Genomic DNA, 21,686 nt, shown 5'->3' with positions numbered 1-21,686 from the left:
TAAGGGCAATGTCCAAAACTATGGAGATCCTGGAGGTGAATAACTAAAAGGAAGCAGGTAGTTCCACAACAGTAGTAGCAACAAGCAAAGCTACAAACCAGCTAGAAGTTTAACAGAGAGAACTAGGCAAAGAAAAAGGCAGTAAGATTCCTCAAGGTAAGCAGCACAAGTCTCAAAGGCTGGCAACACTTCGCTTCTGCAGAGACCTGACTTAATGCAATCAATCTATGGAGCAATTTATGCCCTGGGATGTCGGTGAAAACAACAGAGCAATAAGCTAGCAGTCAGTGGAGGCTGACAGCTGGCAGTGACAGCAATAGAGGCAGACCAGCCAAAAGCTTAATGGGGAGATCAGGGAAAGAGGCAAAGAAAACAAGGCCAAAACCAATCAGCTCTGGTGGTCAGGGAGACTGCACATGACTTTGAGAGGGCCCAGATGTTGGATTCATCAAACAGAGTTTAAAGCAGCTATTATAAATATGTTCAAAGAACTAAAGGAAATCATGTTTCAATAATTAAAGGAAGGTATTATTACAATGTCTCATCAAGCGAGAATATCAATGAAAAACAGGAATTACACAAAATAATCAAATGAGAAAATATGAATACTAGTAAAGAGCGTAACTGCGTATTTCTTCTCCTTTCTTCCCTTAACTAATTTAAAAAGCAATTACACATACAACATGTATATAACTGTATTGTTGGGTCTATAACATAGAAAACAAAATATATTTGACAGTAACAGCACAAAGGAGACATATGGAAACAAACTTTATTGGAGTAAGGATATAACGTCATATGGTATAAATCAAATCTACATGAGGTAACATTGACATATATACACTACAAATGTAAAATAGATAGCTAGTGGGAAGCAGTTGCATAGCACAGGGAGGTCGGCTCACTGCTTTGTGACCACCTAGAGGGATGCGATAGGGAAGGTAGGAGGGAGGCACAAGAGGAAGAGGATATGGGGATAAATGTATACATATAGCTGATTCACTTTGTTATACAGCAGAAACTAACACAACATTGTAAAGCAATTATACTCCAATAAAGATTAAAAAAAAAACCTACATGAGGAAATGAAGAGAACCAGGAATAATACATAAGGTCAGTACAAAAACGATAAAGGGGTTTTCCTTTCTCATCTCAGTTTATTTAAAAAAGACTATAAATCATATAAAATATTTATAACAATTTATTCTGGGGTAACATATAGCAACATATATAACAAAAAAAGGGGAGGATGGAGTAGAGCTGTATAAAGAATAAAGTTTCTATATACTGCTCGAATTAAGTTAGTGTAAATCTGAAGCAAATTTTGATAAGATGTATAACGTAAACTTAGAGCCATCACTAAGAAAATAACTCAAAAAAGAATTAAAAATAACAAAAGCAATTAAAATGTTACAATAGAAAATACTCAATGCAGAAGAAAACAGTAACGTAGGTACAGAAGGATAAAAAGACATGAGACACAGAGAAAACAAAATGCAGGGCTTTCCTGGTGGCGCAGTGGATGAGAGTCCACCTGTCGATGCAGGGAGACGGGTTCGTGCCCCGGTTCGGGAAGATCCCACATGCCGCGGAGTGGCTGGGCCCATGAACCATGGCTTGGGAAGATCCCACATGCCGCGGAGCGGCTGGGCCCGTGAGCCATGGCCACTCAGCCTGCATGTCTGGAGCCTGTGCTCCGCAACGGGACAGGCCATAACAGTGAGAGGCCCGCGTACCACAGAAAAAAAAAAAAAAGCAAAATGGCTGACATAAATCCAACCATAACAAACACATATAATGTGAACAGACTAAGCAACATAATCAAGAGGCAGAGACTGTGGGAATCGATTAAAAAAGAATAATATCAAATTAAATACTGTCCACAAAAGACACACTTTAGATCCAAAGACACCAATGGGATAAAAATAAATGGATGGAAAAAGACCCTGCAAACAGCAACCACAGAAGAACTGAAGTGGATATACTAATATCAGCTTCTAAAATAATTTTAGAGATGAAGAGAAACATTTTATAACAAAGGGTCAATCCATCAGTAAGACATAAAAATTATAAACATATGTGTACCTTATAACAGACCTTCAAAATACTTGAAACAAAGCTGACAGAAACAAAGGGAGAAAAAGGCAATTCAAAACTAGCTGGAAGATTTCAATACTCCATTTTCAATAGCAAATAGAACTAAGCAGAAAAACAAAAAGGAAATAGAAAACAAACACAATAAACCAACTAGACCTAAAAGACATCTAGAGAATGCTACATTCGACAACAGAATACGTGTTCTTCTAAGGCACACATGGAACACTCTCCAAGAGAGACCATATGCTAGGCCACAAAACAAGAATCAACAAATTTAAAAGAAGTGAAAGCACACAAAGTATGTTCTCTGACCACAATGGAATTAAATTAGAAATCAATTACAGAAGAAAATTTGGTAAATTCACAAATATGTGGAAATTAACATACTCCTAAATTACCAATAAGTCAAAGGAAGAAATCAAAAGGAAAATTAGAAAATGCTTGAAATGAATAAAAACAAAAACACAACATATCAGAACTTACGGGATGGAACTTGCACAAGCCCCTTAGATAGCCTCATCCACCAGAGGGCAGACAGCAGAAGCAAAAAGAACTACAATTCTGCAGCCTGTGGAACAAAAACCACACTCATATACAGACAGACAAGATGAAAAGGCAGAGGGCTATGTACCAGATGAAGGAACAAGATAAAACCTCAGAAAAACCACTAAATGGAGACAGGCAATCTTCCAGAAAAAGAATTCAGAATAATGATAGTGAAGATGATCCAGGACGTCAGAAAAAGAATGGAGGCGAAGATTCAGAACATGCAAGAAATGTTTCACAAAGATCTAGAAAAATTAAAGAACAAACAAAGAGAGAAACAATGCAATAAATGAAATGAAAAATACACAAGGAATCAACACCAGAATAACTGAGGCAGAAAAACGGATAAGTGACCTGGAAGACAGAATGGTGGAATTCACTGCTGCGGAACAGAAGAAAAAAGAATAAAAAGAAATGAAGACAGCCTAAGAGACCTCTGGGGCAACATTAAACGCAACAACATTCGCATTATAGGGGTCCCAGAAGGAGAAGAGAGAAAGAAAGGACCCAAGAAAATATATGAAGAGATTATACTCGAAAACTTCCCTAACATAGGAAAGGAAATAGCCACCCAAGTCCAGGAAGTGGAGCGAGTCCCATACAGGATAAACCCAAGAAGAATCACGCCGAGACACGAAGTAATCAAATTGGCAAAAATTAAAGACAAAGAAAAATTACTGAAAGCAACAACGGAAAAACAACAAATAACATACAAGGGAACACCCATAAGGTTAACAGCTGATTTCTCAGCAGAAACTCTACAAGCCAGAAGGGAGTGGCATGATATACTTAAAGTGATGAAAGGGAAAAAACTACAACCAAGATTACTCTACCCAGCAAGGATCTCGTTCAGATTTGACGGAGAAATAGAAAGCTTTACAGACAAGCAAAACCTAAGAGAATTCAGCACCACCAAACCAGCTCTACAACAAATGCTAAAGGAACTTCTCTAAGTGGGAAACACAAGAGAAGAAAAGGACTTACAAAAACGAACCGAAAACAATAAAGAAAATGGTCATAGGAACATACAGATTGATAATTACCTTAAATGTGAATGGATTAAATGCTCCAACCAAAAGTCACAGGCTTGCTGAATGGATATAAAAACAAGACCCATATATATGCTGTCTACAAGAGACCCACTTCAGACCTAAGGACACACAGAGACTGAAAGTGAGGGGATGGAAAAAGATACTCCATGCAAATGGAAATCAAAAGAAAGATGGAATAGCAATACTCATATCAAATAGACTTTAAAATAAAGAATGTTAGAAGAGACAAGGAAGGACACTACATAATGATCAAGGGATCAATCCACGAAGAAGATATAAAAATTATAAATATATATGCATCCAACACAGGAGCACCTCAATACATAAGGCAACTGCTAACAGCTATAAAAGAGGAAATTGACAGTAACACAATAATAGTGGGGGACTTTAACACCTCACTTACACCAATGGACAGATCATCCAAAATGCAAATAAATAAGGAAACACAAACTTTAAATGACACAAGAGACCAAATAGATTTAATGGATATTTATAGGACATTCCATCCAAAAACAGACTACACTTTCTTCTCAATTGCGCATGGAACATTCTCAAGGATAGATCACATCTTGGGTCACAAATCAAGCCTCAGTAAATTTAAGAAAACTGAAATCATATCAAGCATCTTTTCTGACCAAAACGCTAAGATTAGAAATCAATTACAGGGAAAAAAATGTAAAACACACAAACACATGGAGGCTAAACAATACGTTACTAAATAACCAAGAGATCACTGAACAAATCAAAGAGGAAATCAAAAAATACCTAGAAACACATCACAATGAAAACACGACGATCCAAAACCTACGGGATGCAGCAAAAGCAGTTTTAAGAGGGAAGTTTATAGCTATAAAAAGCTACCTCAAGAAACAAGAAAAATCTGAAATAAATAAATTTAACCTTACAGCTACAGGAACTAGAGAAAGAAGAACAAACAAAACCCAAGGATAGCAGAAGGAAAGAAATCATAAAGATCAGAGCAGAAATAAATGAAATAGAAACAAAGAAAACAGCAAAGATCTATAAACCTAAAAGCTGGTTCTCTGAGAAGATAAAATCGATAAACCATTAGCCAGACTCATCAAGAAAAAGAGGGAGAGGACTCAAATCAATAAAATTAGAAATGAAAAAGGAGAAGTTACAACAGACACCGCAGAAATACAAAGCATCCTAAGAGACTACTACAAGCAACTCTATGCCAATAAAATGGACAACCTGGAAGAAATGGACAAATTCTTAGAAAGGTATAACTTTCCAACACAGAACCAGGAAGAAACAGAAAATATGAACAGACCAATCACAAGTAATGAAATTGAAACTGTGATTAAAAATCTTCCAACAGGGCTTCCCTGGTGGCGCAGTAGTTGAGAGTCTGCCTGCTGATGCAGGGGACGCGGGTTCGTGCCCCGGTCCGGGAAGATCCCACATGCCGCGGAGCGGCTGGGCCCGTGAGTCATGGCCACTGAGCCTGCGTGTCTGGAGCCTGTGCTCCGCAATGGGAGAGGCCACAACAGTGAGAGGCCCGCGTACAGAAAAAAAAAAAAAAAAAAAAATCTTCCAACAAACAAAAGTCCACGACCCGATGGCTTCACAGGTAGGTGAATTCTATCAAACATTTAGAGAAGAGCTAACACCCATCCTTCTCAAACTCCTCCGAAAAACTGCAGAGGAAGGAACACTCCCAAACTCATTCTATGAGGCCACCATCACCCTGATCCCAAAACCAGACAAACATACTACAAAAAAGAAAATTACAGACCAATACCACTGATGAATATAGAAGCAAAAATCCTCAACAAAATACTAGCAAACAGAATCCAACAACATATTAAAAAGATCATACACCATGATCAAGTGGGATTTATTCCAGGGATGCAAGAATTCTTCAATATACGCAAATCAATCAATGTGATACACCACATTAACGAACTGAAAAATAAAAAGCATATGATCATCTTAAAAGATGCAGAAAAAGCTTTCAACAAAATTCAACACCCATTTATGATAAAAACTTTCCAGAAAGTGGGTACAGAGAGAACCTACCTCAACATAATAAAGGCCATATATGACAAACCCACAGCAAACATCATTCTCAATGGTGAAAAACTGAATTTCCTCTAAGATCAGGATTTCCTCTAAGATCAGGAACAAGACAAGGATGTCCACTCTCACCACTATTATTCAACATAGTTTTGGAAGTCCTAGTCACGGCAATCAGAGAAGAAAAAGAAACAAAAGGAATCCAAATCGGAAAAGAAGAAGTAAAACTGTCACTGTTTGCAGATGACATACTATACATAGAAAATCCTAAAGATGCCACCAGAAAACTACTGGAACTAATCAATGAATTTGGTAAAGCTTCAAGAGACAAAACTAATGCACAGAAATCTCTTGCATTCCTATATACTAATGATGAAAAATCTGAAAGAGAAATTAGGGAAACACTCCCATTTACCACTGCAACATAAAAGAATAAAATACCTAGGAATAAACCTACCTAAGGAGACAAAAGACCTGTATGCAGAAAACTATAAGACACTGATGAAAGAAGTTAAAGATGATATCAACAGATGGAGAGATATACCATGTTCTTGGATTGGAAGAATCAATATTGTGAAAATGACTATACTACCCAAAGCAATCTACAGATTCAATGCAATCCCTATCAAATTATCAATGGCATTTTTTACGGAACTAGAACAAAAAATCTTAAAATCTGTATGGAGACACAAAAGACCCCGAATAGCCAAAGCAGTCTTGAGGGAAAAAAATGGAGCTGGAGGAATCAGACTCCCTGACTTCAGACTATACTACAAAGCTACAGTAATCAAGACAATATGGTACAGGCACAAAAACAGAAATATAGATCAATGGAACAAGATAGAAAGCCCAGAGATAAACCCATGCACCTATGGTCAACTAATCTATGACAAAGGAGGCAAAGATATACAATGGAGAAAAGATAGTCTCTTCAATAAGTGGTGCTGGGAAAACTGGACAGCTACATGTAAAAGAATGAAATTAGTACACTCCCTAACACCATACACAAAAATAAACTCAAAATGGATTAGAGACCTAAATGTAAGCCTGGACACTATAAAATTCTTAGAGGAAAACATAGGAAGAACACTCTTTGACATAAATCACAGCAAGATCTTTTATGATCCACCTCCTCGAGTAATGGAAATAAAAACAAAAATAAACAAATGCTACCTAATGAAACTTAAAAGCTTTTGCACAGCAAAGGAAACCATAAACAAGACGAAAAGACAACCCTCAGAATGGGAGAAAATATTTGCAAATGAATCAATGGACATAGGATTAATCTCCAAAATATATAAACAGCTCATGCAGCTCAATATTAAAGAAACAAACAACCCAATCCAAAAATGGGCAGAAGACCTAAATAGACATTTCTCCAAAGAAGACATACAGATGGCCAAGAAACACATGAAAAGCCGCTCAACATCACTAATTATTAGAGAAATGCAAATCAAAACTACAATGAGGTATCACCTCACACCAGTTAGAATGGGCATCATCAGAAAATCTACAAACAACAAATGCTGGAGAGGGTGTGGAGAAAAGGGAATCCTATTGCACTGTTGGTGGGAGTGAAAATTGATACAGCCACTATGGAGAACAGTATGGAGGTTCCTTAAAAAACTAAAAATAGAATTACTGTATGACCCAGCAATCCCACTACTTGGCATATACCCAGAGAAAACCATAATTCAAAAAGACACATGCACCCCAATGTTCACTGCAGCACTATATACAATAGCCAGGTCATGGAAACAACCTAAATGCCCATCGACAGATGAATGGATAAAGAAGATGTGGTACCTATATACAATGGAATATTACTCAGCCATAAAAAGGAACAAAACTGGGTCATTTGTAGAGATGTGGAAGAATCTAGAGACTGTCATACAGAGTGAATTAAGTCAGAAAGAGAATAACAAATATTGTATATTAACGCATATATGTGGAACCTAGAAAAATGGTACAGATGAACCGGTTTGCAGGGCAGAAATTGGGACACAGATGTAGAGAATAAACGTATGGACACCAAGGGGGGGAAGCGGTGGGGGGTGGCGGTGGTGGTGTGATGAATTGGGAGATTGGGATTGACATGTATACACTGATGTGTATAAAATGGATGACTAATAAGAACCTGCTGTATAATAAAATTTTAAAATTTAAAAAAAAGATTTGTAAATATTGTTAAATTTATTTATTTATTAACCTCTGCACATTTTTATATTGTGTGTTTTACAACTTGTGTAATATATCAGCATATACTGTAACATTTTACAAAAAAGAAAAAGAACTTACAGGGTGAATTAATTGAGTGCTTACAGGGAAATTTACAGTTGTAAATGCCTATATTAAAAAAGAGAAAACATAGGAAAACATTTTTCATGTATTGAGATACTTCTTAAATACCATAACGGAGTGGGGGAACAGGCCACAGAACTGGGGAGGGGTGTTAATAAAAAAAAAAAAGTACTTATCCAAAATACAAAAAGAATTTCTTCAATTAATTTTTTATTTTTGTAAAGAGAAACAACACAAAGGAAAACTGATCAAACGATCTGAACAGGTACTTCACAAGATATATCCAAAAGTCAATAAACTTATGAAAAAATGGTAAACCTCTGAACTCATCAGGGAAATGACAATTAAAACCACAAATAACACCTGATATCCACCAGAATATCAAAATAAATAATTTTAACAATTCCAGCTGTCGGTGAGGGTGTAGAGCAATGGGAACTCTCATATACTGTTCATGGGAATGTAAATTGTTACAACCACTTTGGGAAACTGGCAGTATCTACTAAAGGCAAACACACACATAGCCTATAACCCAGTAAATTTACTGTTAGGTATATACTCAACAGAAATTAATAGTACATGAAGAGACAGGTATAAATATGTTCATACAGCATTATTAGTCATAATAGAGAAGTGGAAACAACCCAAACATCTATCAACAGATTGCATAAATAAACTGTGGTATACACATACAAGTAATATAGAGCAATGAAAGTGAACAACAGTTACAGGAATTAACATGGATGAAATTCTAAAACATACGTGAAACAAAAGCAGCTAGAAAAAATATATATACTGTATGAGTCCGTTTATATAAAATTCAAAACAGGCATAATTAAGTCAGAATAGTGATTGCTTTGGAGGGAAGGGAGAAGGTAGTGAATGACTGATGAATGCAGGAAGAGAGCTCTGAAATGCTGCCTATGTTCTATTTCTTAACTGAGTGGTCGTTACGTACATCGACTTATAGTAATTCACTGAGCATTATTTATCGTGTGCATTTTCTGTATATATCAATATTGTGATACAATAATGAAAGGTAAAGCACCATATAACATTAAAAAATAAAATCAACTGAATCACAGTAAAATTAGAGTACCTGAACTTTAGAGAGTAATAATTTTTTAAAGACTGGGCATTTGATATAAATATTAAGTTTAAGTTCAATCTCACTAGCAATCAAGACATACCAACTGAAACAAAATGATAACATTTAATAGTTAAACTGGAGGAAAACTGTCTAATTCCCTTCTCTAGGGAATATTCTGTTCATACCTATTGACAGAAATACAATTTCCTTCCTTCCCACTTTTCCTTTTTAAAAAACTTTCCTTCACAGCACTGGAGAGGGTTGCTCTATGATCCACAGGAGAATAGTGCTACTGTGGTTCCTGAATTTCCAGTTTCTAGTTCAGTCCCCTTGAGACCTAAATGGGTTCTAAGAGACACTCAGCCCTATATCCTTCTAATAATAAATTTGTTTTGCTGAAGTTTTTTTCTAGCAACCAAATGACCAATGAATAGAACACCTTGATATAGGATAGGCTACAACCACATTACGTAATAATTCTGTTTATATGAGAAGTTGAAATTGGCATCACAAATTGTTTTATCTGACCCACGAAGTGGTTTTTTTTTTAAGTATAAATTACATGTTATGAATTGTAGTCTTCCTCACTAGACTCTGCCCAAGCTCCTAGGAGACAAGGACTATATCTTACATACCTTTGTTTACCCAGTGCTATGCTCCAGGTCCAAAAATACTTGCTGAATGAATAAACAAACTATGCCAATAAGGTTTCTATAAAACTCTAAAGCTCTGACAATTGATTCACTTCTGAGAAGCAATAACAGATTTTAAAATCCTGGTTATCCCATAGGGAAAACAATAGTGACAATACACATTAAATGACATTAAAAAATTCATGTCCTTTTGCCCAGTAAAGCAAATCCTTAAAATGTAAAATAAAGAAATAAATCAAAGGAAGAAAAATTGTATGTATAATAAATACCACAATATTATATAGTGAAAAGAAATGAGACTAACAATTATGATTATCACTTGAAATCTGCCTCTGTCATACACAACCCTGCTAGAATTCTTCAACAAGCCAGGGAGACAATCTATGTATGTCAAGTGTACTCTGGTCATAAGGATCTTAATCCAGATGGTACTTGTTCCCTATTCTTGACATTGAAACAAAGAAGAAAAAATTTTTAATTCTAAAGCATCCTTGTATCTAAATCTACTAGTAACAGTTAACACATACTGACTTGTTAACACGCCACAAATTTCTCATTTAATTCTCACAACCTTATGAAATAGTTACTATCTCTTATCTCATCCTACAATCAAGAAAACCTAGGAATTCACTGGCAGTACAGTGGTTAAGACTCCACGCTTTCACTGCAGGGGGCACGGATTTGATTCCTGGTCGGGGAACCAAGATCCCGAAAGGCGCATGGCCAAAAAAAAAAAGCATTTAAAAAAAAAAAAGAAAATCTACAGATGCATGGAGAGGTCAAGTAACTTACTACAGTAAGTGGCAAAACCTAAACTGATATCCGGAATCTAACAAATATGTGCTTGTAACTACTTCTACATAATAATGCTTCTAACATAAGGTACCAATATCTAAGTATAAAAAACTAAGTATAATGCTGTCAACTAGGTCAGAGAAGTAGGAGACACTGATAGGAAAGAGGAGTAGGGGGCCAAGAGCTTGCCGAGGACTGCCATTCATTAGCCTTTTGGGTTTGTTGTTTAAAACTATAAAATGAAAAATTTTTAAATAGTGAGAGAAATGCCCGGAGAAAATATAATAAAGCATTTGATAAACTGGATTAGATACATGTTCAGTATGAAGATCGCAACCCTTTGGTTAACTGCAAGGCACTGTGTTAATAATATTTAAGCCCAGTAATTCCTAGGATGAGGTGAACCCCGCCCGGTTCAAAAATACATGCCTATCTCATGCATTGCTGCTATATGAGTGGAACACAATTCTTCAAATAATAATTTGGCAATAGTTATCAAAAGCCTTTAATTGTTTTATACTTTTTGCCCTGATAATTCCATCACTGGGAATCCTCTTCGGGGGGTGGGGGGAGCTTTTACTCAGAGATATTATATCAATATCTATTGTAGCCAAAAAGTAAAAGTATAAAGAAAAGAAATAACCTAAATAACTAACTATGGTAGTTAAGATGTTTTTGTTCACCATGATCCATTCCTCAGGAAAACTACCATTCACCTAATTTGTGTGACCTTCAGCGGTCCGTCAATCATGGCTTTCTGTGGATTCCTCAACTCACTCTACCTACAGCCATAGTGGCTACCTTGCTGTACGTCTCCCAGGTACCAGTGACTGGTTAAGGAACTGACAATCATAATACATCAGCATCAACCCAGAAGTGACATGTGGACATTAGGAAAAAGTTTTGTCTGTCAAGTGTGGTTGCTAAGCCAAAGGTATGTGACTGGGCTCCAGAAGCAAGAGGCTAGAAGAACCCAGAAATGGAGTCAAAGAGGCTCAGTGACATTATTTGAGATGTTGGATCTAAGCTGTTTCCAAAGCCATTCCATCCTCCTCCACACATACAATTCCCAGTTACGTGAACCAGTAAATTCCTTTTTTAACTTACCAAAGCTTGTGTTAAGTTTTTATCACAGGTAAGCAAAAGAATCATGACTAACACACTACCAAAAGAAGAATGGTTAACTAAATTAGAGTACATCCATTCAGTATCCCTGTGGTTAAAATTCAGTGGAATAATGCTAACAGAATAGTATAACAGTTAAGAGCATGCACTCAGGAGCCTAGTCTGAATCCTGACTCTGCTACATATTCTCTATGTGTCCTTGGGTTGGTTAGTTAACCTCTCTGTGGCTCAATTTCCTCATCTGTAAAATAGGGATACAATAGTACCTACTTCATGACTGTTAGAAGTAAATGAGTTACTATTTACAAAGTGCCTAGAACAAGTCCTATCATTAATAAGTATATGTATCTTTTAAATAAATGAGATAAGCAAAAATATATATACAAAGTTAACTAAACCATGTAACTTCACTGATGTTTTTTAAAATCTGTGCACAGAAAAAGGAAAAACTATGTTTTTAAAAAAGCAAAAATACCCTATTTGTCAAAAAAAAAAAAGAAACATGCCTCAGGTCTCATGAAAGACAGGATGAATCTGATTGGCCTCATGCAAATCCCCCTGACCTTCTCCAGAGGCACCATATTCACCATCAGACAAGAAGCACATACATAGTGTCAAGTGTGGAATTCTGAAATCACAATGTATGACATTTAACACAATACCAGCAAATACCAGGTTAAAGTTTAATTTAAACCTAGAAGTCATTTCTCCAACTAGTCATTTCTCCAACTAGTCATTTCTCCAATTAGTCATTTCTCCAACTAAACTAGTTTCCAGGGAAAGGTACAAATTTATGAGCAGAACGAACTCTTAATAATCCATATAAATGAAGGAGAACAAATATTATGTCAGCCCCCAAACCACTCATATTTGGCTTTGCACTGCATCTTTGTAGCATACAAGCATTTTAACTTAAATAGAGGTATAACCTGTCTTCGTGAAATTCACAAAATTTCAAACCTAATAGCGAAGCCACATTGAGAAGATTTAAGTTTCACAACCTACCACCTATTTCAGATCTGCATCTTTCTACATCATGCTTTGAATTCCTATCAACCCTTTCAAATTCTTTCTCTCATTAGATACACTAAATAATACATGTTACCAAGGGATCTGTTTTGTATGCAATAAGGTAATTAAAGCTTTAAGTGTTTTAAAAAATACTTCTTATAAGATGAATCAGATTAAGCTTCAAGCTTCCTTTCCCTGCCATATTGAATACTAATAAAACTCAAACATCTGCCACTAAAGCATCTCAATTTTGTTCAGAGCCTCATGCACCAGGTTAAAACCCTCCACAATAAGTGGACTATTCCTATATGGACAGTCAAAAATTCTCCATTCAAATTCTAATGTTTATTTGTTATTGCTGTGGTGAGCGTATGAGGTCAAAATATTAAGATAAATGGCATCCCAATTTAATTATTAAATATGAAAGTAAGATTTTTCATTAGTATACCTCTAACATTTTCCATGAAACGTAAGATCTGTACAAATTGGTTTTGGATTTTTCTTCTTTTTAATCTTATCTCCACATACATACAAAACTCATGCAAAAAAATAATAATGACAAAGTTTACCAGTAAACTGAATGAGCCTAAAAGACTGATTAGTAAATTAAAATATCTTAAGGAAAAACTAAGAAATTACCCAAAACTAAATTTCCATATCTTAGGCAATATATCCCAGTGGTTAAAATGCAGACTTGATTCAAATCTCAGCCCTAACATTTACTACTCTGTGTCATACCGGGCAAGTTTCTTTACTTCTCTGTGCTTTGGTTCCTCATCTGTAAAATGAGAATGATAATTGTATATACCTCACAGAGTTACGAGAATTAAATGAATTAACATGTACAAACAATGAACTTTAGCTATTATTGTTACCCATTATCACTCTCTAAAATATAACTTGCCTATGAATTACTAAAATGAGTATCTCCCTGGGTCTGAAATACGTGCATATTAAGTATATAATCACTCCGTTTAAAAAAAAAAAAAAGCTTTAACAGATCTTCAACAAAACTTTTCGTTAGGTGCCACCTCTATAGAGCAGCAGTCCCCAACCTTTTGGTACCAGGGACCGGTTTTGTGGAAGACAATTTTTCCACGGACAGGGGTGGGGAATGGTTCAGGCGGTAATGCAAGCGATGGGGAGCAGCAGATGAAGCTTTGCTCACTCAACGCCACTCACTTCCTGCTATGCAGCCCGGTCCCTAACAGGTCCCTAACAGGCTGCAGACCACAGCTGTAGCGGTCTCCCGGGGTTTGGGGACCCCTGCTCGAGGACATCCTACTACACACTGAGAATATGGAAATGAACAAAACATAGTCTCTGAATTCAAGACCTTTCTGTCTAGTACACAAAAAAAAAAACTATAATAAAAGGTAGTATGACAAAGGTGCTATGAAATAGACAATCCTATATGACACTAAGGAGCAGAGGAATCTAACTCGGGGGGAAACAACCCAGAAATAATTTCTGAGGAACAATCACCTAGTTACTTCACTTCAGGGCACCACATTATTATTTATGTAATTTACACAGCTTTTAATATATTCATAACAGTATTTTAGAATATAGATCATTAAAAAGACAAGATCACCTTGCATACTACTGCTTACCATGCTCATAAATAAACTTAAAAATCTTTTGGTAATAATGAAGATGAATATCTTCTCTTAACAAATTATAACATAACCTTGAAAAGGTCACATTGCTTCTTCAAGAAACATTTCTTTCACCAATAAATAAAAGCTACAAACTTTCCTCCAGTAAATTATAATTAGTGCTAATGTCAAACAAATAATATTTTTGAGCTGTTAGAGAACTCTGAAGGCTTCGAATTCAACTCCCTCATTTTACAGATGAAAAGGAGCCACAAAGTATAATGGAGAAAGCACTAAGCTGAAAGTCAGAAAACTGAATCTTGGTCCCACCTCTCCTACAGTAAAAGCCTGGGCAAATTATCTAAGTTTCCCCATCTGTAAAATGAGAGGTTTGGATTCATTTGCTTCCAAGGTCCCTTTCAGCTCTGTAATTCTCATTTTATGAAACTGAAGCAGAGAGATAGGCAACTTGCCCAAAGTCACCCAGCTAGTTAATGGCAAAATTGGGACTACACTTGGATTCCAATTATCAATGCACTTTCTCTTCTCTACCATACTACTTCTCCTACTTCACCATTCCTCTAAATTATTCTAAGATTTCTGGAAATTATTAAAGAGCATGAAGGAGTTTATTAAACTAAATGACTTAATCCTATGGCTCTTCTATAGAAAATGAGCTTTAAGTCTAAACGCAAGAAATACATGAAGTCTCAAGCTATGTCACTTACTACACTTAAGTTGACCCCAAGAAAGTTACAGGAGTTTAACCTTGACTTCCCAGCACCTAAAATCTAACCTTTCAATACATCTCACAGAAGAAATTATGTTCCATATTAAATTAAAATATGAATTGCTATAGGTAATGATAGCTATTACATGCATAATTCTCTCAATAAGATGAGAATTTAAATTCTTCACTTTATGTTCTGGTTTTATTTAATATGCATTTTTAAATTCAAGAGAGATCAATTTAAACGCTTTGCCTTCATGCATCCTTTTTTCAGACTCTCTAGCTTTAAAACCATTAGATTAAACACATTACTTCTGAAATCACATACACAATTACAAATGAAAGACTATACAGACTGCTGACAGTTTCTCTTTCTGAACTGAAAATCAGCCCCCCACAGCATTCTAAAATTCTGTGCCCAAGTATATGACAACTCTACTAAACTGTATCGTAAGCAGCATCTGATTCCCTAAAATGTCTTCAAAGTTTATTATATTTCACAGGGAATTCATCAGGATTTCAAGACTGACAGTGTTGATTCCAGAAAATACAGAAAAATCCTCAGAGGAAAAGCACAATAAAAATGCAAAAGAGTAATAAAGTCAATGATAGTTTCATGCTACTGACTTAAGAGAATATTCAAAAACATTCATGGATATGTAAGTACAGTTTAACTATATTTACGAATTTTCAAAGAATCACAGAATGTTTGCAATTTTTAACTGGATGGGACCTTAAGTCACTTAATCTAATAGCACACGAAATAAGAATCTACAGAATTTATCTCTACCTCCCCCAAAAAAGTCTCCGTAGTTTGCTTTAAATTCTTTAAAGCAGTTCTTTCATTGCTGGCCAAGTCTAGTAGTTATACAGTTTTTACATTCTTCTCAATAAATGATGCTGAATTCATCCTGCGCCTTCCTAACTTTCACCTGCTGGTCCATCTTCTATAACAGCATAATGAACACATTCTCTCTTCAATTTATGTGATTGAAATGCCTGAAAACAGCTATACTTTTTCCCACCCTTTAGTGTCTTCTTTAGTCTAAATGTATGGTCCACAGATTTCTTGTGGGTCCTGAAGACACTTCCGGGATAAAATGTACTTCCACATCACAAGTACCTTTAAAAAAACTGCCACTTGTCGAATTTTGGTGTAATATCAAAGAATAACTTCCAAAAAGACTATTAAAACAATTCTTTTGGGCTTCCCTGGTGCCGCAGTGGTTGAGGGTCCGCCTGCCGATGCACGGGACACGGGTTCGTGCCCCGGTCCGGGAAGATCCCACATGCCGCGGAGCGGCTGGGCCCGTGAGTCATGGCCGCTGAGCCTGCGCGTCCGGAGCCTGTGCTCCGCAACGGGAGAGGCCACAACAGTGAGAGGCCAGTGTACCGCAAAAAAAAAAAATTAATTCTTTTGCAACTACATATCTATGTGAAGTTGGATTCTCTTCACATGCCTCAATCAAAATATATCTCAACAGACTGAAAGAAGAAAATCCAGCTGTCTTCTAGTAAGCCAGAAATTAAAGTGATTTGTAAAAATGTAAAACAATGCCACCAGCCTCACTGAAGCGTGTTTTTGTTTTAATTTTTGGCTGCATTGGGTCTTCGTTGCTGTGCGCGGGCTTTCTCTAGTTGCGGTGCGTGGGCTTATCATTGAGTGCAGGTTCAATGCAGGCTCTCATTGAGTGCAGGCTCAGTAGTTGTGGCGCATGGGCTTAGTTGCTCTGCAGTATGTGGGATCTTCCCGGATCAGGGATCAAACCGGTGTACCCTGAATTGGCAGGCGGATTCTTAACCACTGTGCTACCAGGGAAGTCCCCTCACTAAAGTTGATGTTTTAGACTATCTTCATTTTAAAATTTGTTAACATGTAATCAGATTGTTATTGTTAGATAAATATTTTTGAAGTTATTTCATTTCAAATACAGTAAATATCAATAGACATAACCCACATAAATAAAATCTCTTCCTCAATAATTTTTAAGGGAGTAAAGGGGTCCTGAGACCAAAAAGGCTAAAGCACAGCCTATTTCTCAGGGGCAGATTCACAGACTTCTAACTATCTTGGATTTCCCTCTCTCCTCTAATATGTACATATGCCTCTGTAAGGGAGGCACCTACCACATATCTATATATTCATGAGCTAGAATCCTTAAACATACAACCCTGTCTTGCTCCAGCAGGTGACTTCAAGAAATTAAAGGGCCATCTGGTACACTTAACTGTTAACATCTCCCTACAGGTATTACTCAATCATCTGGAGTCAAATACTTTAACTCTTTTGTCTAAAGGATGCAGTCTGTAAATATGGAAACAGAGACAAAGTTTATTTAAACTGCAATATTATCTTTTTGACCAAACTACTTTCATTATTTATATAAAAGTAAAGCAAATTATTCATATCTGGCAAGATGAAACAGAAAAGCCAAGTCTTTTGTATAACCATTTATTTGACTCTTAGCAGTAACCCATTCAAAAGTACCTATGTATTGATATGCAAAAAAACCACCTGCTCATCTAGCCAGTACACACACCAGGTTCCTCGGAAACAAACCTGACCTTATTTGAAAATTTAATTTAACTTCCCACATCCTTATTCACAGATTAGAAGATAAAGTGGGATAGAGAATTTAGCCACAGGTTTAAAAGACCCAATGTGCAATCTAGAGCTACACTGCTGAGCACCTCTCAGAGAATTTTAAGATTGATAAAGGAAAAGGTTTGGCACTCCAAGGGAAGAAAGAAGTCTATACTATATCATATAAATTCCTAATTCTTATGAGTTAGGCTTATAGATACTTATGGAACAACTTTGAAAATAGCCCATTTTCAAAGTAAAGTTTGCTTAAAAGGAGTTCTTCACATATGTAACTTTATATATGTACATATACATATGTGTGTATCTCTTTTAAGTTTAAAATTTTCTATTATATATTACATTTAATTTGCTCCACTTTTCAAGAAACAAAGTTTAGGGCTTCCCTGATGGCGCAGTGGTTGAGGGTCCACCTGCCGATGCAGGGGACACGGGTTCGTGCCCCGGTCCGGGAGGATCCCACGTGCCGCGGAGCGGCTGGGCCCGTGAGCCATAGCTGCTGAGCCTGCGCGTCCGGAGCCTGTGCTCCGCGACAGGAGAGGCCTCAGCAGTGAGAGGCCCGAGTACCGCAAAAAAAAAAAAAAAAGAAACAAACAAAGTTTATTCTCTCCTTGATACATACACTCAAGTTCCATTAATAGTAATGGTTCTTACTATCTATCAGTCACCAGCAATCAAAGCTCTCAATTTACATCACTTTACACAACATACTAATGTTACTTGGAAAAGATGCAAAGCACTTGTTAAAATAAAAACTGGGATCACACTCAAAAGAAAATGTTTCCATCTTGATACCTAGGGCTTCATATATGCAATTCCTATTAGCGTTTGTGAAATCTGAAACTATAGCTTCAAGATGAATATATATAATCCTAGAGAGAATTAACAGTTTTAACTTACTTCCTGGTTGGTCAAAAAAAGCAATGTACCACTGTCACCATACAGGTACTTGGGTGTGAAGTATAACTTCCACAAAAGCATGTCCTGTTATTTCATTAGTAAATAGAGACACACTATTCAGGTTACATAAAAATCCAAACTGCTGGACAAAATTTCTGGTTATTTGGAGGGTCAAGCTAAATTATTCCAACCCCTGAAAAATTTAAAACATCAGGAAAATTGCAGAATAGTATGAAAATTTTTTAACTAGAGTTGCAGTAACCTCAGAAACTCACAATCTAGATTTTTCAGCCCCCAAATTATTAATTACAGATGTTACAGATGAGCAATTCGACACTATATGCCCTCAGTATCTAGCACAGTGCTTAGCTCACAGAAATGGCTCAGCAAATATTTAAGAAATGAATGAAAAAAAGATATAGCCTTAAAAGAGTCTTTCCCAAGACCATCATTTACTATCACTCATTACATATCATTCCTAACACTATCATTAAGCATCTTAATGAAAGTACAGACAAAAGTAAAAGCATGCTAAAAGCACCAACTGCTCTGTTTACAAAATAGATTTTAAAACATTCATTTACAAATTTTCAAATGCAAAAAGAAAAATCTCCAGGTGTACTAAATTTGAGTGAGTCAATAAATAAACTTTTATCTTCTAATAATCAGAACTCAGGGTTGGGGGTGAGATGGAAAGGAGAAATGTCATGTCAATGTATTCAGCATGCTTAATGGATGCCATAAATCAAACCTTCCCCTGAATTTTCCAGAGCAAATTCATACCAATCTTTGAGCCTATTGTCACTTTCACACATGCTCACAGGAACAAAATGACAAAGAATGCTGTGCCTGAACCACTGGATTCAGGGCACAAACCACTTGATTAACAAATGTCAAGGCTCTGAGTCGTAAATATTGACAGATATTTTCAAGATAAATTAATCCCACCGACTCCTGCATAAATCAAAGCTCCTGGTATCTTTAAAGGATTCACTAGACTACTGGACTTCCAGACGTTTTTTCTGAAAATGTGGCTACAATCTCCCTGTGTGACACAACCGGCGGTGAACAACCCATTTACCAATTGCTGATGAATACCGCTAAACGTTTTCCAGACAAAAGAGCGTTAAACGTGATTCTACGCACATTTATTCTTCCCCCACAATTCTCCCAAATTTCATTTTATGTCGTATACTTAAAGTTAAATACAGCAAGTTGAAATTTTAGTCAAAAGCACTCCGATGTCTTACTAGCTGTGTAACTGCTACATCTGGTGGCAGCACACTTGCATGCAAGAAGCCAGAAAACTTAGAAAACAATTGTAACCGATCTGGTGCGTGTTTGCAGTAACCTTTACGCAGATATTTCCCACAAAACCCACGACTCTGTCAAAGAACCGTAGCCTACTTGCAGTAGAGAGAGAACGCACAAACACGCAGGAGATGATGGCGAAGCAAAGTTGCAACCATCTGGAGGGATGGTTTTAAAAGCCTGCCCACGAATCAGTCTGTCGTTTAAACTGCTCTAGGAGGCCAGGCAAGGGATCAAAGTCGGCTTTGATAATTTCAGAGGCTCCCCCCAAAGGGCAGAGACCCTGCAAACGAGAGGCATCCTCCAGGTCCTGGGCAGCAAAGCTCGCAGAGCGGGGACCGCCTCTAGGGGAGGAGTGCGCGAGGGAAGGGGAGGGGGCTCGAGGATGAATGCTTCACCAAGAGGGAAAATCCACCAGAGACCCGAGGCCAGGAGGTTAAGAGTACTGAGTGTACTAGCAAATGGAGCAGAAAGGGGCTCGCGTCCGGGGTCAGGCTTCCCATCCCAGCAGGACTGGCTCTTAAGAAGCCCAGGCGAGTCTGTGCGCCGCGCCTCGCTCCGGCCCCTCCAGCGCGCACCCCCTCGTCGGTCTTCTCAGCCACCCGCGAACCACCACCCACACACGGAGCACTACCTCCCTGGAGCCGGGAGGCCTCGAGTCCACCTCGCCCCCTCCCCCACCCCGGGGTCGGAGGAAGGAGACGCGGGGGCGCGGGGACCGCGTCGCAGGAGGGGAGGCCCGCGAGCGGGCGCGGGCGCGACGGCGCTTACCTTCCCTGGGCCTCCCGGATGGCGGCGTGTGATTCAGCAGGGACCTGGCCGCCGTCGCCGAGCCCGGGGTTGGAGACGTGGAGAGCTGGGACCAAGATGGCGGCCCCTCCAAACTTCCACTGCTACTTTGGACACTCATCAAGCTACTTTCTGGGAACCCGACTCCCCCCCTGCGACGGCAGCGGCGGCAACGGCAACGGCACCGGCACCCGCCTCCGTCATGGCGGGGGCCGCGCTGAGGGCGAGCGAGAGAGCGAGGGCAGGGAGGGGAGATTCAAGGGGATGGGGGAGGAAACCGAGAAGGGGGGAGGTGGGGAGGGTAGAGGTGAGGGGAGGAGAGGGGACGGGGAGGAGGAAAAGGGGGAGAAGTGAGGGAGCCGGCGGGCGCGCCGGGGAAGAGGCAGAGGGAAGGAGCGCGGCGGCAGAGGTGTCGAGGGGGCGCCCGCTGGGGCCGGGGTCGGAGAGCGGGCGGAGCGCGGGCTGCGCCGGCAGAGAAGACTTCCGCGGGCGGAACCTGCCGGCACCTCTGCAGTGCGTCGGCCCCCGGCGTCGCCCGGGTGGCGGCGGCGGCGGCGGGTGGTGGGTGGCGGCTGAGGCGGCGGGGTAACCTCTGCATCAGTTACAGGCGGCGGCGGCGTCACGCGCCGCCTGTGCAAACACTATCGCGAGGCTCCTGCGCCTCCGGTAGCGGTGGCGGCGGCGTCGGCCGCGGGAGCAGGCTTGGGGGAGGGACTGCCAGGGGTTGGGGGCGGGGGCGGGGGCGGAGGGGCTGGGGAGGGAACGAGCGCGCGAGAGAGGAGACGCGGGCGCCGGGCGCTGCTGGCTCACCAGCGGATAGCAGCGCTGCGCGGGAGCCCTGCCGACCGACTGGCGTGCGCGGGGGTGGCCTCCCCGAGCCGGCCGGAGGGAGGCGCACCCGCACGCGCCCCCGCCGCGCAGCACTGGCTCCCGCGCCCGATCCGCTGCCACCTGACTCCCCCTCTCTCTCGCGGAAGCGCGCCTGGCTTCCGACCCACACCCAGCCTGGAGAGAAATGCTTCTGCTCTCGCTGGGCTGTCGTTTCT

The 21,686-nt window shown here is 39.1% G+C and overlaps 1 protein-coding gene across 3 annotated transcripts in view; it reads right to left on the bottom strand.

The window, feature by feature from the left end:
• TLK1 (tousled like kinase 1) overlaps positions 1-21,283 on the bottom strand; it is a 155,949-nt gene extending 134,666 nt beyond the window's left edge. Inside the window, exon 1 of one of the 3 annotated variants that reach the window (XM_060302270.2) lies at positions 20,623-21,283. In XM_060302270.2, coding sequence (XP_060158253.1) covers positions 20,623-20,761 — 139 coding nt within the window. In that variant the 5' untranslated portion in view covers positions 20,762-21,283. Of the gene's footprint in view, positions 1-19,947; positions 20,172-20,622 lie in introns of those variants that run through there. The other 2 variants (XM_030852100.3, XM_060302271.2) reach the window with 2 other exon arrangements.
• Positions 21,284-21,686: the final 403 nt, after the last annotated feature.

This window comes from Globicephala melas, chromosome 7, assembly GCF_963455315.2.
Source record: "Globicephala melas chromosome 7, mGloMel1.2, whole genome shotgun sequence".
NCBI classification, from domain to species: domain Eukaryota; kingdom Metazoa; phylum Chordata; class Mammalia; order Artiodactyla; family Delphinidae; genus Globicephala; species Globicephala melas.
Note: the sequence above shows the minus strand (reverse complement) of the source record. Positions and strands in the feature narration are given on the sequence as shown.